Genomic DNA, 16,285 nt, shown 5'->3' with positions numbered 1-16,285 from the left:
GTGCTTTTGCCATAAAGCTTATTTGAAATCTAACACAGCGTATGTAAAAACATGTATCTTTCAGCAAAGTTTATGATGAGTTTTTATGTTATTTGATGTGGCTCTCTGCAATTTCTCTGGATATTTTGGAGGCATTTCTGAACATGGCGCCAATGTAAACTGAGGTTTTTGGATATCAATATGAACTTTATCAAACAAAACATATATGTGTTATGTAACATGAACTCCTATGAGTGTCATCTGATGAAGATCATCAAAGGTTAGTGATTAATTTTATCTCTATTTCTGCTTTTTGTGACTCATGTCTTTGTCTGGAAAAATGGCTGTGTTTTTCTGTGATTTTGCGGTGACCTAACATAATCGTTATTGGTGCTTTCGCTGTAAATCCTTTTTTAAATCGGACACTGTTGTGGGATTAACAAGAAGTGTATCTTTAAAATGGTGTGAAATACTTGTATGCTTGAGGAATTTTAATTATGAGATTTCTGTTGTTTGAATTTGGCGCCCTGCACTTTCACTGGCTGTTGTCATATTGATCCCGTTAACGGGATTGCAGTTTAAGAAAATGTTTGCAAGTGTATTAGAAAACAATTGGAAATATCACATTTATGTAAGTATTCAGACTATTTACTCAGTACTTTGTTGAAGCACCTTTGGCAGCAATTACAGTCTAGAGTCTTCTTGGGTAAGATGCTATAAGCATGTCACACCTGTATTTGGGTAGTTTCTCCCATTCCTCTCTGCAGTTCCTCTCAAGCACGGTCAGGTTGGATGGGGAGCGTTGCTGCACAGCTATTTTCAGGTCTCTCCAGGGATGTTCGATCAGGTACAAGTACGGGATCTGGCTAGGCCACTCAAGGAAATTCAGAGACTTGTCCCGAAGCCACTCCTGCGTTGTCTTGGCTGTGTGCTTAGGTTTGTTGTCCTGTTCGAAGGTGAACCTTCTTCCCAGCATGAGGTCCTGAGCACCCTGGAGCAGATTTTCATCAAGGATCTCTCTGTGCTTTGCTCCGTTCATCTTTGCGTCGATCCTGACTAGTCTCCCAGTCCTTGCAACTGAAAATCATCCACACACCATGATGCCGCCACCACCATGCTTCACCGTAGGGATGGTGCCAGGTTTCCTCCAAACGTGACGCTTGGCATTCAAGAGAAACCGTTCAATCTTGGTTTCATCAGACCAGAGAATCTTGTTTCTCATGGTCTGAGAGTCTTTAGGTGCCTTTTGGCATACTCCAAGTGGGCTGTAATGTGCCTTTTACTGTGATGCTTCCGTCACTGAACCATAACGGCCTGATTGGTGGAGTGCTGCAGAGATGGTGGTCCTTCTGGAAGGTTCTCTCACCTCCACAGCGGAACTCTAGAGCTCTGTCAGAGTGACCATTGGGTTCTTGGTCACTTCCCTGACCAAGGCCCTTCTCCCCCCGATAGCTCAGTTTAAATAGCACTAGGAATAGTCATGGTGGCTGAAAACTTTTTCAATTAAAAAATGATGGAGGCCACTGTGTTCTTGGGGACCTTGAATGTTTTGGTACCCTTCCCCAGACCACAACACAATCCTGTCTTGGTACTTCGACCTCAAGGCTTGGTTTTTGCTCTGACATGCACTGTCAACTGTGGGATATTAAATAGACAGGTGTGTGCCTTTCCAAATCATGTCCAATCAATTGAATTTACCACAGATGGACTCCAATCAAGTTGTAGAAACATCTCAAGGATGATCAATGGAAACAGGATGCACCTCAGCTCAATTTCGAGTCTCATAGCAAAGAGTGTGAATACTTATGTAAATAAGGTATTTCTGTTTTTTGTTTTAATAAATGTATACAAATTCTAAAAACCTGTTTTGATTTGTCATGGGGTAGATTGCTGAGAAAAAATTTTTTTAATCAATTTTAGAAGAAGGATGTAATGTAACAAAACATGGAAAAAGTCAAGGGGTCTGAATTCTTTCCGAAGGCACTGTAAATACTATGCATGCCAGTCTCTCTTGGCTAAGAGTTGAGGAGAGACTATCTGCATTACTTCTTCTTTGTATAAGAAACATTAATGTGTTGAAAATTCCAAATGGTTTACTTCATCAACTTACACAGAGCTCTGACACACACACATACCAAGTTGTAAACGTAGTTCTGTCTTTGAGCTGTTCTTGTCTATTAATGTTCTGTATTATGTCATGTTTCATGTGGACCCCAGGAAGAGTACCTTCGGCTTTTGCAACAGCTAATGGGCATCCTATTAAAATACAAACACCTCTGATATGAGGTATGTCTGATATAGATGTAAGTAGATGTAAGGATCGACAGTCCATGAGATCGACATGATGCTGTAGTTTTAAACATAGTTTAACTATAATAATGTTGTTGTTTTTTATGGGGGGGGGGTTATGATTGGATGGTAAAAAGCAAAACAATCTTTGTAGAGGTGCTGACTAACGGAAAGTAAACCGTATGAAAATAAACAAAAAAAAGTTGCACACACTAGATGTGCTCCCAACAATTTAATGGGTATATAGAGAGTGCGACAGTAAAACACCCACTCTACGCATACACAGACTGCCATTACACACCGTGGTCTGAGGAGGGCGACAGAGCTCCACTACTGTCCACCATGAGGAGCTTTGAAGGATATCCAGTAAAATGTTTTATTTAAGAAAACATTATTTAACCTTTATTTAACTAGGCAAGTCAGATTCTTATTTACAACGATGGCCTACCCCAGCCAAACCCGGACGACGCTTTGTGTCAGGGCAACAGCCAAGAGTGTTGGGTTGACCGGCCTCATTATTGCAGAGCACACATCATTCACTTGTGTGTGTGGTGTGACCTGCTTTTCTTATTAATAAGTGAATAAAGATCTAGTTTATGTATAACTCTGACTTGTGTGATAAGTGTGTCTCTCCTCATTTGATAATAAAGAATGAACCACAACAAGATCTTTTTATAAATCATTATGATCAAATGTGGACTTGTGTGACTTTTTCCACATTTTGTTGTGCTACAAGGTGGGATTAAGTAACGGAGACTCAACGCCCGAATTGATTATCCCTTTTATACCGTGGCTATAATTCAACACATTTGTCGCTAGAAATGTGTTCATTTGCAGGCAGAAATGTGTTTAACATCCACTGAAGCAGCTAGCTAGATAGCTACAGTAGTTGCCTTGGTAACCAAGCAAACAAGCCAACAAACCAAACCATCAGTCCTAGTTTGTTATTATGAAAATCGATTTCAACAATGCCAATAATGTTTTTAATTCAACGTTTGCTTTCAAAAGTAGCTCAATAGAAATTGTAAGAATTAACTATAACCATTGAATTCTGCTGTGCTGATACACCGTGCATTATTTAAGCAATAACGCACGAGGGGGTGTGGTATATGGACAATTTACCAAGGATAAGGACTGTTCTTATAACCACGACACAATGCGGAGTACAGCCCTTAGCTGTGGTATATTGGCCATATACCACAAACCCCTGAGGTGCCTTATTGCTATCTCATAAGCCCAGCCAGCGAATTTATAAACTTGATCACCACTATAAAAATTATCTAGACTTTATCTCACATTTACTTCAGACTAACATTTCATTTTCAAATTCGATCTCCAGCTGTCCCATAGTAATGGACGTGTCGGGACGAGACAGACAGGAAGCGTTTCTCAGCCAGTCTAAATCATGGATCAGCTGGCATCATTTTTATAGATATATACAAAGAAATGTAATTTGAAAAAATGTGGCTAGTTTGCAGTCTTTCCAGCTTCAGTGGAGGTACTGAGGTGCCGTTCCCCTCACAGCTCCGTAGGCAAGCACCATGGTCTTGTAGCGGATGTGAGCTTCAACTGGAAGCCAGTGGAGAGAGCGGAGGAGCGGGGTGACGTGAGAGAACTTGGGAAGGTTGAACACCAGACGGGCTGCGGCGTTCTGGATGAGTTGTAGGGGTTTAATGGCACAGGCAGGGAGCCCAGCCAACAGCGAGTTGCAGTAATCCAGACGGGAGATGACAAGTGCCTGGATTAGGACCTGCGCCGCTTCCTGTGTGAGGCAGGGTCGAACTCTGCAGATGTTGTAGAGCATGAACCTACAGGAACGGGCCACCGCCTTGATGTTAGTTGAGAACGACAGGGTGTTGTCCAGGATCACGCCAAGGTTCTTAGCGCTCTGGGAGGAGGACACAATGGAGTTGTCAACCGTGATGGCGAGATCATGGAACGGGCAGTCCTTCCCCGGGAGGAAGAGCAGCTCCGTCTTGCCGAGGTTCAGCTTGAGGTGGTGATCCGTCATCCACACTGATATGTCTGCCAGACATGCAGAGATGCGATTCGCCACCTGGTCATCAGAAGGGGGAAAGGAGAAGATTAATTGTGTGTCGTCTGCATAGCAATGATAGGAGAGACCATGTGAGGTTATGACAGAGCCAAGTGACTTGGTGTATAGCGAGAATAGGAGAGGGCCTAGAACAGAGCCCTGGGGGACACCAGTGGTGAGAGCGAGTGGTGAGGAGACAGATTCTCGCCACGCCACCTGGTAGGAGCGACCTGTCAGGTAGGACGCAATCCAAGCGTGGGCCGCGCCGGAGATGCCCAACTCGGAGAGGGTGGAGAGGAGGATCTGATGGTTCACAGTATCGAAGGCAGCCGATAGGTCTAGAAGGATGAGAGCAGAGGAGAGAGAGTTAGCTTTAGCGGTGCGGAGCACCTCCGTGATACAGAGAAGAGCAGTCTCAGTTGAATGACTAGTCTTGAAACCTGACTGATTTGGATCGAGAAGGTCATTCAGAGAGAGATAGCGGGAGAGCTGGCCAAGGACGGCACGTTCAAGAGTTTTGGAGAGAAAAGAAAGAAGGGATACTGGTCTGTAGTTGTTGACATCGGAGGGATCGAGTGTAGGTTTTTTCAGAAGGGGTGCAACTCTCGCTCTCTTGAAGACGGAAGGGACGTAGCCAGCGGTCAGGGATGAGTTGATGAGCGAGGTGAGGTAAGGGAGAAGGTCTCCGGAAATGGTCTGGAGAAGAGAGGAGGGGATAGGGTCAAGCGGGCAGGTTGTTGGGCGGCCGGCCGTCACAAGACGCGAGATTTCATCTGGAGAGAGAGGGAGAAAGAGGTCAGAGCACAGGGTAGGGCAGTGTGAGCAGAACCAGTGGTGCCGTTTGACTTAGCAAACGAGGATCGGATGTCGTCGACCTTCTTTTCAAAGTGGTTGACGAAGTCATCTGCAGAGAGGGAGGAGGGGGAGGAGGATTCAGGAGGGAGGAGAAGGTGGCAAAGAGCTTCCTAGGGTTAGAGGCAGATGCTTGGAATTTAGAGTGGTAGAAAATGGCTTTAGCAGCAGAGACAGAGGAGGAAAATGTAGAGAGGAGGGAGTGAAAGGATGCCAGGTCCGCAGGGAGGCGAGTTTTCCTCCATTTCCGCTCGGCTGCCCGGAGCCCCCGAACCAAATAGAACAAATGACCATCCCCTTTGGGTAGCAACCTCAGATTTGTGTCGAGACTACATCTCATGAAAGGATGAAATAGTATGAATAAATGTTGGTAACCCATTGTATAAAAGTGATAATGCCCTCAAAGTCTGTGTTTGGAGGATATATTGGCACAGTTTGTCAGCCCTCGACATCACCTAGGGCCTAACAACACCAGTGACAATATATCCTCCAAACACCGGTTTCTCAGCCATTTTCAAGTCTTGCCATAGATTTTCAATCAGATTTAAGTCAAAACTGTAACAACATGTAGGCCACTCAGAAACATTCAGTCAACTTGGCAAGAAACTCCAGTGTATACCAGTGCTCCCGCACATAGCTATCTGCATTGTGTCCCACCCTCCACCCGCCAACCCCTCTTTTACGCTACTGCTACTCTGTTCATCATATATGCATAGTCACTTTAACCATATCTACATGTACATACTACCTCAATCAGCCTGACTGGTGTCTGTATGGAGCCTCGCTACTTTTATAGCCTCACTACTGTATATAGCCTGTCTTTTTACTGTTGTTTTATTTCTTTACCTACCTATTGCTCACCTAATACCTTTTTTGCACTATTGGTTAGAGCCTGTAAGTATTCATTTCCCTGTAAGGTCTACACCTGCTGTATTCAGCGCACGTGACAAAAAAAAAATTGATTTGATATATTTGGACTTGTGTTTTGCTATTTTCCTGCTGAAAGATGAATTTGTCTCCCAGTGTCTGTTGGAAAGCAGACTGAACCAGGTTTTCTTCTAGGATTTTGTTTGTGCTAAGCTCTAATCCGTTTCATTTATCCTGAAACAATATATACCATCCAAAGTGTGGTTAATAACTTCACTATGGTCAAAGGGGGTATGCAATGTCTTCTTTTTATTTTGACCCATTACCAATAGGTGCCCTTCTTTGCGAAACCTCCCTGTTCTTTCTGGTTAAATCTGTGTTTGAAGTTCACTGCTCGACTGAGGGACCATACAGATAATTGTATGTGTCGGGTACAGAGATGAGGTAGTTGTTTAAAAATCCTGTTAAACACTATTATTGCACACTGAGTGAGTCCATGAAAGGTATTATGTGACTTGTTAAGCCCATTTGTACTCCTGAACTTACTTACTCAAGACATTCAGCTTTTCATGTTTTTATTAATTAGTAAACCAATTCTTTATTTTTATTTTATTTATCCAGGCAAGTCAGTTAAGAACAAATTCTTATTTTCAATGACGGCCTAGGAACAACTGCCTGTTCAGGGGCAGAACGACAGATTTGTACCTTGTCGGCTCGGGGGTTTGAACTTGCAACCTTCCGGTTACTAGTCCAACACTCTTAACCACTAGGCTACGCTGCCGCCCCATTCTAAAAACATACTTTGATATTATGGCGTATTGTGTGCTTGCCAGTAACACGAAATCGCAAATCTTATATTTCTTGAAAAAGTAAAGGCTGTGAAAACTTTCTGAAGTCACAGTTTTCATACTGTTGGAAGTTTAATGGGGAACGTGAATGTGTCCAGTCTACTGGAGTTCCAGAGTGTACCAGTAGGGGGCATCAGTTCCATGTCTCTCTTATCATTCCCCAGTCAATCAGACTTTAGCACTGTGGTTGACTTTCGGTGGAGGGACCAAACTAGGTGTTGGCAGTAAGTATTCAGTTCTAGATCCTTTTCAGTTCTAGATCTTGACCTTTGATATCAAATCAAATACATTTGCTTAACAGCACTGTAATGAAACAGCAGGGAGCAGGTCTCGAACCCTCGACCTTCGAGCCCGAGGTCCGGCGCGCTATCTACTGTGCCGCAAAAGCATGCTCGTGCGGCAGAGTCGATTTCCGCGCTCATAAACCCAGGGTCGTTACACTATTACAACTCCCTTAAGTAGAAATGTATATTTATTTTTGGAGAATTTTCGTTGCATTTATTTTCCATATTTGTAAATTTAGTTAAATTAAAATGCCTATTCAAGATGTAATATATCAAACAAGGTGTGTATTCATTTGAAACAGGGATACTGTTCAAATCAGAGTGGTTTAGATGAATGTAGCTTTACAAAGAACAAAAGCAGTGTCTCTATAGCGTCAGAGGTTTTTGTACGGCCGCTGAATGAAATTGTATCACTGTGGTACACTTTTGGTGGAGGCACTAGACTGGATGTTGGAAGTAAGTTTACCTACCTCTAATAAAGAAAGTGTTCTGACCTTGCATATAGATGCACTGATGATCTTGTGAGACAAGAAACTAAGATTAAAAATGTAATAAATAATATGCATGATCATGAGTCACAATTTGTGTGAATAACTGAATATACCTTTTCGTTAGACCTAAAAAATTAAGCTAACATTTTGGATTAAAAGACCCTGTCTCGTAAATCATATCAGTATTCATTTGATTCTAGAATGACTTTTAAATGTATATAATTGTTGTAAGATGGTTATATTCAACATAAATGTACTCCTTCAGCATTCTGCTGCAAAGTATTGCTTTAGTTTTGCAATAAATTTCCTATTTCCTTTTTTGACATCTTACTCGATCTCTGCTATTTTATATGTTTTTTACTTGCTATTTGCTGTCTGTTGAAAAGTCTTGTTGTCTTGCGAAGTCAGGCTGTTCTGCTATTCTGCTATTCATTTTGTGATAGATTGTCCTGTAAATTACATATAACTATAATGAATTAATTTAAATTTAAACTTTTAAATGTTTTAGTGAGTCTTTTAATTAAATGTATCATATTGTTAGATGTTTACAGTCAACTGGAATTTACTTCCTCAGCACAGGCATTTTATCAAAAGATTTTAAATAAATTCATAATTTAAGAATTTTTCATACATTCTGTTGAACGTTCTTCAAAACAATCATATTAATTAATAGTGAAATGCAGTTTGATTCATAGGATTTTATTCCATTATAATAAAGGAAGTATGCTAACATATTTCATATTTTAAATAATAACATTTTGAATATAGTTTTATGTATTTTCAGTCATCTGGTGTAGTTATAATAAGCTTCAGTAGCTAGTCAAAGGGAAGTGAAAGAGTGACAGTGAAACTAACTGTCTGTTTGTTTGATGAACAGATACTGATGGACAAGGCCTTCATTTATAGCTAAGATGTAAAACTGCTGCATCATTATTGTCGTATCAGTCTGGTGATTAATAGTTCCCCTTGCCCTAAATTCCCACCTGTCTCCTAGGTGACGTTCGTCCCACCCTGACAGTCCTGTCCCCCTCCAGTGTGGAGCTGCAGCAGGGGAAGGCCACTCTCATGTGCCTGGCCAACAAGGGCTTCCCCTCAGACTGGAAGCTGAGCTGGAAGGTGGACGGCAGCAGCAGCAACACCTGGGAGGTGACCGGGAGCCCCGGGGTCCTGGAGAAGGATAGCCACTACAGCTGGAGCAGCACCCTGACCCTCCCTGTCGACCAGTGGAAGAAGGTGGGCTCTGTGACCTGTGAGGCCACCCAGGGCTCCCAGTCTCCTCTCTCTGAGACACTGAGGAGAGACCAGTGTTCTGATTAATGAGCTCCCCCCTCTGACTCCACTGCACCTCTCCTTCTTACTCTGCACCTCTCCTTCTTATTGTTCCAGTAATACCAGCACACTGATCTAATGCTGGGCTGGATCCTGTGTGGGAATCCTTCCTCCAGCTGGAGCTTTTAACATAGTGGAACAAAGAACACATGTCTGATTCTGATGTCAAGTAGATCTGCTTGGCTTTCATATCACATGTGTTCTGAACCTTATTACTAGAATGCTGTTGGTTCTGACATGTTGAGATAATAAAGACGTTCAAAATGTTAAATTGTGTGCCTGGATATCATTCTTTACTGAGGTTTACCATTAGACATTTTTCTTTATGATTTGTTTAGTTTTCATAAGGAATGGAGAGCTCCGCCATGAAACACAATGTTACTGATACATTTCAGATAATGAACCTCTCTCAATGAACGCTTAGCTGATTGGGCCAAGTTTGGTACCAGTCAAACGGATATCTACAGTACGACTCAAACTGAATCCATGTGCTCTAAACTCACTGGTCTTCATGATGTTACTAATACTAAAGACATGTTCTAAACTCACTGGTCTTCATGATGTTACTAATACTAAAGACATGTTCTAAACTCACTGGTCTTCATGATGTTACTAATACTAAATACATATTATAAACCCACTGGTCTTTATGATGTTACTAATACTAAAGACATGTTCTAAACTCACTGGTCTTCATGATGTTACTAATACTGAAGCCATGTGCTATAAACACACTGGTCTTCGTGATGTTACTAATACTGAAGCCATGTGTTCTTAACTCACTAGTCTTCGTGATGTTACTAGTACTGAAGCCATGTGCTATAAACACACTGGTCTTCGTGATGTTACTAATACTGAAGCCATGTGTTCTAAACTCACTGGTCTTCGTGATGTTACTAGTACTGAAGCCATGTGCTATAAACACACTGGTCTTCGTGATGTTACTAATACTGAAACCATGTGCTCTAAACTCTGGAACTATCTGGGGACAGGTGAACATCTGGCTACTGTGCTGCTCTATTCTGGGAGTGTTGCAGTAACTCTGCCCATGCAAATATCTCTTTCAGCCACACCACAGAACACAATCTCCCAGCCTCAAACCCTCTGGGACTGGGGCAGGTGTGTGTGTCTGACTATGGCTGAGGAACCAGACTTCACAATAGACTTTGCATGATGTTCAAGTTGGGGATTTCACTCGTTGATGTTTTATGGCTACGTGAACTACATTTATTTGTGAAAGATATATGTTAGATGTATTCCTATCTGACAAACAGAAGTCAAAAGGTTCGTCTGGGGGACACTGTCAGACTTTCTTTACTATAACATTGGAGTCTCACAAGGGGCAATATTAGGCCCCCTTCTGTTTACCATCTGTCACGCCCTGACCGTAGATTGCTTTGTATGTTTCTATTTTTAGTTTGGTCAGGGTGTGATGTGGGTGGGTATTCTATGTTTCGTGTTCTATGTTTTCTACTTCTATGTGTTTGGCCTGGTATGGTTCCCAATCAGAGGCAGCTGACAATCGTTGTCTCTGATCGAGAACCATACTTAGGTAGCCTGTTTTCCCACTTTGAGTTGTGGGTGATTATTTTCTGGTTTGTTGCACCTGTCAGAACTGTTCGTTTGTCGTTTTGTTGTTTTTCTTCCCCTATTCATTCTTCATTATAAATATTATGGATAAGTACCACGCTGCACTTTGGTCCTCCTCTATATAAATGATCTCCCACTTACTTGCCCACAAGTTAACATGCATATGTATGAAGACGATACATTCATGTATGTACACTCCAAAAATGGTTTACAAGTTAACTGAAGCTATGTTATACGTTTCTAAGTGGATGACTGATTATTACCTGCATTTAAATATCGACAAGACTGTTTTTCTGTACTTATCTAAAAAAAAATCCATTGATTCTTCCCAACAAGCTGTTCTTGTTAATGGGGAGAATCTGAACGTTGTGTCTCTCTTCAGGTATCTCGGCGTCATTTTGGAGTCCAACTTTAAGAAGGTTGGTTAACACGGTCAAGTTTGGATTATCCAACACTAGGTTTATAAAACTTTAACTTCTTCTGGAGGCCGCCTAACTATATATATGCTTGCTATGATCTTCTCACATCTGAGATATTGCCTCACAAGCAGGAGCTTCTATTCTGAAATCAATTGAATCACTCTGCAAACAAACACTTAAGATGTTTGATACCAACCCAAACAGTTACCACCATTATCACATCATTCACTAACATGATTATTTCAGTCTGGATAGGTTGAAGCAGTATGTAGATGCAAGCCTTGTCTTTACGATCCTGCATGGTGTTGCCCCTCCACCCCTATGCTGGCATTTCATGCTCAAGGAAGGCAGCTCCAAGATAACAAGGGCAGTGACTACAGGGGATTGCATTTGTCCCTTTTTGACACAGTATATTCGCTCAATCTGCCTTTTCTGTTAGAGATACAATATACTGGAATGCAATGCCCATGGACTTGAGAAGCTGCACTGATTATTGTACTTTCAAATTTAAATTGAAAACATGGCTCAAATCTTTCCAAACCTTTACAAGAGTTATCTGCAGTTCTTTATATGTAAGACGACAGTTGATGATAGTGTTTTTATTACGAATAATTTGTTGTTGTTAGAATTATATATTATTGGATGTAATGTATTTGTACTTTGTATTGTTTAATTAAGTATTTGTATTGTGGCTGTGTGATTGCCCTTACCTGCCCTGGGACTAAAGGTGCAAATTAGCTTTTCGCTAACCTAACATTTACCTGGATGTTGCATTATTGTAAGATTGATGTTGATTTATGTGCATTGTCCCCTATGAAAATTTATTATTATATATATATTATACAAAAAATATATATATTGTATCATAATGATATCAAACTAGTACTTCTTGAATGCAAACGATATGACTGTATTCACTCTGTCAAGGTTGGAGCGGTATAGAAGTTGAGTAGGGCATGAATAGTTGGGTTCGGACAGGGTCAACATTCTTGCTATTGCGTACTGAAATTGGTGCTTCTTACAATTTGAATAGAAATCAAAGCGTTAAAAAAATAATCTAAACCTATTTTTAATTTTGCTTAACATGTCCTTCAAAACAAAGCATTTTCTACAGCTCTGTATCCTTAGTGGTCCTAGTGTTTTTAGAAAGATTTATCATTTTTGCAGAATATATTGAGAGATATGTACAGTATGTGTCATATTTAGAAGAATTGGTGTTTAAAATACTTTACAATATGGGAGACTCTGTAGCTCTGCAGCTAATGAGACAGAGCAGTTCCTCTTTAGCTGAGGGAGGTTTTTGTACGACGCTCTAACACTGTGTGAACGGAAAGCTGCCACCCTGCTGACAGTAGTAATCTCCTGCATCTTCAGCCTGGACTCCACTGATGGTCAGAGTGTAATGAGTATAAGAACTACCAGATCCACTCCCACTGAAACGACCTGGAATCCCAGACTGACGTTTTGTACCATGATAAACCAGGAGTTTAGGAGCTTCTCCAGGTTTCTGCAGGTACCACTGGAGATTATTACCAGTACTTGAACTGGCTGTACAGCTGATAGAGACAGTCTCTCCTGGACTAACAGACTGAGATTTAGGAGACTGAGTCAGAATGATATCTGCTGATGATTCTGAAAAATAAAACAAAAGTGAAGAAAGGATGATTAGTAAGGTTATCACAACAAACAGACATTTATAATCTTCCACATTCTATCATGAAACATATCAGGCAAAATCAGATTTGTTTTTATTAATATCTTCAATATTCACAAATTAAGTTTAATTCTGAAGCCAAACCCATCATGAATCAAAGTTAGTCAGTGTCTCTCACCCTGAACAAGGAGCCCCAGTGTTCCCAGCAGTAGAATCAGTGACATCATCATTGTGCTGAGTGTGAGTGGCTCTGAAAGGAGTGAACAGTCACTGATCAACACTGGGGTTTTAAAAGTATGTGGAGCAATGAGGCAGGACAGCTATGCAAATGTATTTTACGCAAATGCGTGCATTTGCACGCACACACACACAGATAAAATTAGTCACCAGTTTCCAGAAGTATGCTTACTGTATATCAAATCGGAGAATACTAACATCATAGACAAACTACACATTGTAACAAAAAAAAACAAAAAAAAGTTTTTCTCTTCTCTTGATCTCATGTCATAGATTGATAGTAAGTGAAAGGTGTGGGTTTCCTACCTCTGGTCAGATTCCTCCTGATGAGCTAACCCCCCCCCACACACACACACACTCCAAGGGCCCTCACCACACTCCAAGGGCCCTCACCCCCTCCCTGTAGGCAAATTGGAGTGGGTCTAGGGTATCTCTGATGTCTCTCTGGAAAGCAACTCGTGCCCTAATTTCATCCACCTTGTTGTCTAGAGATTGGACATTGAAATATGTTCGGAAGCGGTGAATAGTGTGCTCACCTTCTGAGTCTGACCAGTAGGCCGTTCCGTCTTCCTCTCCTGCCGCGACCGCGTTTTTTGGGTCGGCCGCTGGGATAAGATCGCATGTCCAGGGTGGAGGTCCGAACAAAGGATCCACTTCGGGAAAGTCGTATTCCTGGTCGTAATGATGGTTAAATTGACATTGCTTTTACATCCAATAGTTATTCCCAGATGTATGTAATAACACTTGAGATTTTCTGGGCTAACAATGTAAGAAATCATATATTTAAAAAAAGAATAATAACTGCATAGTTTTCTAAGGGTCTGAAGCGAGGCGACCATCTCTGTCGGCTCCATCTTGGTCCTGAACATAACAGAAAACTTATCCCAATCTTTACTACTTGTTCAGCATCTTCTTCAAAAGAGAAGCATCCTCTACAGCTCAGTATCCTCCGGGTCCCAGTGTGTTTGTGAATGAAGCTCCAGAGAGAAGAGTGTTCCAAACTAGAGTTGCAATCCAGCAGGATTCTACTGGAAGTCTTCCTTACTCATACTGACCCGAGATCAGAGGAGCCCCAGCCATGAATACAACCTTCAATAGGAGATAGAAACACACAGAAAGAGACAAAAACACACGTTACGACTCACAGTTAGGACGTGTGTTAACATTTAGAGATAAAATGGATCTCATAACTGACTTTAGTTGTGAATACAAAAACATAAAAGCCTTACTTGTTTTGTTTTCAAATTCAAATATTGATTCAATGTTTAGGACCTATCAGGGTTGCGGTCAAATTTATTTTTATGTATTAAATTCAACCCTTCTATTAATTTACATTTTATAATAAAATTAAAATAATTCAGGAGTTGTGCAGTATTCAAATTAATTTTCTAAATTATACAATTATTGAATCTATGAAAATAAATGGACCCTTAGACGGATTGAAAATGGTTTCCATTTTTTGCATGAGGGACAGTAGTGGTGCTCTGTCGTCCTCTTTTTACCACAATGCATAATGGCAGTTTGTGTGATGTGCAGAGTGGGTGTTTTACTTTAAGTTAAACTTCTCCCAGATCCTTATAAAATGGATGTCACACACTTTCATTCAATTGTCTGGAGAATAATGTAGTGTGACTTTAAAAAAATCCCAGGCACACTGTGGAACACTTTCAACAGCTTGTAGAGTCCATGGCCTGACTAATTGACACTTCTGAGGGCAAAGGGGGGTGCAAATCAATATTAAGGTGTTCTTAACGTTCTGTATACTCAGTGAATATTATGTTGAGGATTTTGCCTTTTTTGCCTTTTTGCCTTTTTGCCTTTTTCAAGCATGGTCTTGTTGGGATTATGTTGTTTGTCCTTGTACCAAATGTGTTGTTACTGTGAGGATCAACGCTGGAGACGTGAAGCAGGTACAGGGAGAACATTTACTAAACAGCGGACATGAAACAGGGCAGGAACAGCGTCTGGACAGGAGAAAAATAACGACATCAATGCTGACAATGGGAACAAACTGAGGAGCAGACAGATATAGAGGGGGAAATCAACAAGGTAATGGAGTCCAGGTGAGAGCAATATTGAGCAGCTGGTCGTAATGTTGGTGACAGTTTTGTGTAATGAAGGGCAGCCTGGCGCCATCAAGAGGGAGAACGGGAGCAGACGTGACAGTTACATGTTACAAGTTCTACCTTCATTTGTTTCATAACTATTTTGTTTGGCATTCTTGGCAAGCTGTCTCACTTCAGGTTGAGTCTTAGACTGAAACTGACATGGTTGAACCCATGTTGGGCATCAGAGTGGTGCAAGGTTTTGAATTGCATGCTTTTATTGATCTATTTAGGCAGAACTGTTGTTACATACATCTAGAGTGTTTTTCCATGGTGCTCAATGCTAAAATACCTGTCAAGATTTTGACAAAGAATGAGTCAACTTCACAAGTATGAAGAAATAGTCCAACACTTTCTGGGAGGTTGGGGCTCCTCCAAAGCAGAAGTGCATGTACTGTAAGAGAAACAACAAATCAATGTATTCATTAAAACTAAATGTATTTATTTATGCATTCGAAAGCTGACAAATACAATTTAGGATTTGGAGGTCAAGCTTGAAAGGAGACAGATCATCAGAATAACAAATATAGGCTAACCTATGGATACCTAGAAAGTACAGGCTATACAGATACAGAGCCAGCAACCAAAAATGTGGGTTTTGTTGAGAACAAAATAGCTAAATTGGCTGCTGTTTAAACCAAGCCAAAACACCTTAAAAAGTCACCTTTATTTTTGTGAGTACCCTAATTTGTTATGATTAGGGTTAAGGGTTTTGGTTATGAGTAGGGTGATGGTTGGAGTTATGGGCTGAGGTAGAGCCGGAAGGTGGCTAGCTTGCAGGTGACACGGCCCAGCAGTGCAGGAGAGTACAGATCCACACAGGTATCGTGGCCATGTACCAGATGTTGGATGACGCCAGGTTCAGCATGAGGCACATGGTAAAGTTGGGGCGTTGGGGAAGGCGGCGCAGTATGACCACCAGGACAGTTATGTTACCAGGGAAGCCCAGTGCACGGCACAGCCCCAGGACAATGCTCTAAATCTTAGAGGAGGGGTCCAAGCTGGAGATGTTGGAGGAGTTGAGGTTCTCCATGGTCAGTGAAAGAATAAGATAAGAGATGTAAGAGCTATCTGGAAATAGACTTTAGACATCTAATTCTATGTGTAACTTTTTTTGCAGGTGCTGGACATCTCAGAACAGGTTATAACGGTGTGAACACCAGAAAACAGTCTGCTTGCAATCCTCACAAGTTTGTTCTTCTCACCTGATCTCTTGTTATAGAGTGATAATAAGGAAAGTAATAGGGGTTAACTGCCTCTGATCAGCTTCTTTCTCGTGTGTGTGTGTGTGTGTGTGTGTGTGTGT

At 41.3% G+C, this 16,285-nt stretch overlaps 2 gene segments (V, D, J or C); one reads left to right on the top strand and one right to left on the bottom strand.

The window, feature by feature from the left end:
- The first annotated feature begins 7,045 nt into the window (after positions 1–7,045).
- Positions 7,046–9,245, top strand: LOC118399412 (Ig kappa-b4 chain C region-like). The segment is given in 2 exon segments: positions 7,046–7,094; positions 8,640–9,245. A coding segment is annotated over 1 exon segment (252 nt).
- A 3,034-nt stretch (positions 9,246–12,279) lies between these two features.
- Positions 12,280–12,902, bottom strand: LOC118399409 (immunoglobulin kappa variable 6D-21-like). The segment is given in 2 exon segments: positions 12,280–12,615; positions 12,816–12,902. Coding segments are annotated over 2 exon segments (372 nt in total).
- Between the last annotated feature and the right edge of the window lie 3,383 nt (positions 12,903–16,285).

The sequence above is a fragment of the Oncorhynchus keta genome, chromosome 20, assembly GCF_023373465.1.
Source record: "Oncorhynchus keta strain PuntledgeMale-10-30-2019 chromosome 20, Oket_V2, whole genome shotgun sequence".
Taxonomy (NCBI): Eukaryota; Metazoa; Chordata; class Actinopteri; order Salmoniformes; family Salmonidae; genus Oncorhynchus; species Oncorhynchus keta.
The sequence above is the reverse complement of the archived record's forward strand: the minus strand, read 5'-3'. Positions and strand labels throughout refer to the sequence as shown.